Below are 1,562 nucleotides of genomic sequence, written 5' to 3' on the forward strand. Positions count from 1 at the left end.
ACAAGGAAAAAGCTGTCCTCCTTCACGTTTACAGCTGAGCAGCAGTCAAAGGCTATTAACTTCCACACAGAGTGTTTTAAAAGCCGATTGCAAGCAAACTGGGATGTGGACTTTTCAGCTGCTGCTCTGCAATACAGAGCCGTAAACACACAGCCTCTCTTACTCCTTCTCCTTTTAGGTAAATAGTGGAACATGTGTGAAAATATAATGACTGAGTACCTGAGGGCTTTTGGTAATGAATTCCAAATCCAAGCCCTGACCCAGTTGTCCAAAGACTTAAGGGGTAGGGGTAAGTAAGGGGCAGCTAGGAGACCCAAGCTAGGTGACCTTAAGCAATTAGAGAGTGTGCATATTAAATTATTCAGAAATGCGTGAAGAACACTTCTATAGGTATGTACAAGAACTCTAAAAGGACACAAAGCTGACAAACTAATTCCAGTAAACTGTACACACAGTGGCGGTCAAGACAGTGGTCTGCCCTTCATTTCTCCCAGGCTGCGCTAACTCGATTGCCAGTAGTAATCTTGTCAATATCTTCCAAGAGAATGCCGCTCACCCTTGGCTGTGTTTGCTTTGGGGCTGGCTCCCCATTACCCTGCCGTGCCCGGATCTGTTCCGTCGACTCACCACTTGAGACCTTGTTGCTCACGATGAAGACGGCATTCCTGGATCTCTCAAAGAAGACCACCGGCTGCTCAGTTTCCCGGGAGCAGTGGCAGGAGCTGAAAGCCGCCTGAAAGCCCCTCTTGAAGTTCTCGTTGAAGTAGCCGTAGATTATGGGATTGACACTGCTGTTGAAGAACGCCAGCCAGTGAGCGAAGGGGAAAATGTAGCTGGCGAGGAAACTGAGGCGCTCCTCTCCCAGGTCCTCATAGTCACTCGGCATCATCAGGGTCCACAGAGGCAGCCAGGACACCATGAAGAGCACAGCCACAGTGACCAGCATCTTAATCACCTTCATCGTCTTCTTGGAGATGGAGCTCCTGTCCCCTTGCAGCTCTCCAGAGCTCCTGCGCTCCGGCCCATGGAAGCTGAAGAGCCTCGCCCCGATGATGCCGTACATCACGCTGATGAGACTCAGGGGCGCCAGGTAGATGTGGATGAAGAGGACCGTGGTGTACGCTTTGCGCATCTCTGGCTCAGGCCAGTTCTCCTAGTTTTCATATAACCAAGTATCCGTGGTCAATATTTATTAAAATAATTTATTAAAATCGGCGTGCAAAGCTTGTTTTGAGTTTGGCAGTGCTTCGAAGAACAAATCCTAATTCAGCTCAGAGTGGTGCCGTTACTAATGTGTGAACTGTGCTTGGGAGCTGCCTCCATAGTGCTGTTAGGTGCCGATAAGTTCGGTATACCAACAGGGACCGAATATGAAGATTTCCATAAATGTTTGCTTTGAACAGGGCAAGATGCAAGGGGTCCAAGACTTGGCATCTGCTTCTTACAGTGTGCAGCTGGAAATACAACAGCTGTATAGCGCTTGGCGGTATAGGAAATCCAAACAACACAGAACTTTTGCTCAGATTATATTTAAAAAAATGATTTTCCGTTCCGTTATTGAG

At 48.0% G+C, this 1,562-nt stretch overlaps 1 protein-coding gene across 1 annotated transcript in view; it reads right to left on the reverse strand.

The window, feature by feature from the left end:
* Positions 1-481: 481 nt before the first annotated feature.
* The window catches only part of LOC121301147 (neuropeptide FF receptor 2-like), a 4,907-nt gene continuing 3,826 nt past the window's right edge, over positions 482-1,562 (reverse strand). The window contains exon 2 of the mRNA XM_041230284.1: positions 482-1,153. Coding sequence (XP_041086218.1) covers positions 482-1,153 — 672 coding nt within the window. The remainder of the gene's footprint in view (positions 1,154-1,562) is intronic.

Source organism: Polyodon spathula, chromosome 27 (genome assembly GCF_017654505.1).
Source record: "Polyodon spathula isolate WHYD16114869_AA chromosome 27, ASM1765450v1, whole genome shotgun sequence".
NCBI lineage: Eukaryota > Metazoa > Chordata > Actinopteri > Acipenseriformes > Polyodontidae > Polyodon > Polyodon spathula.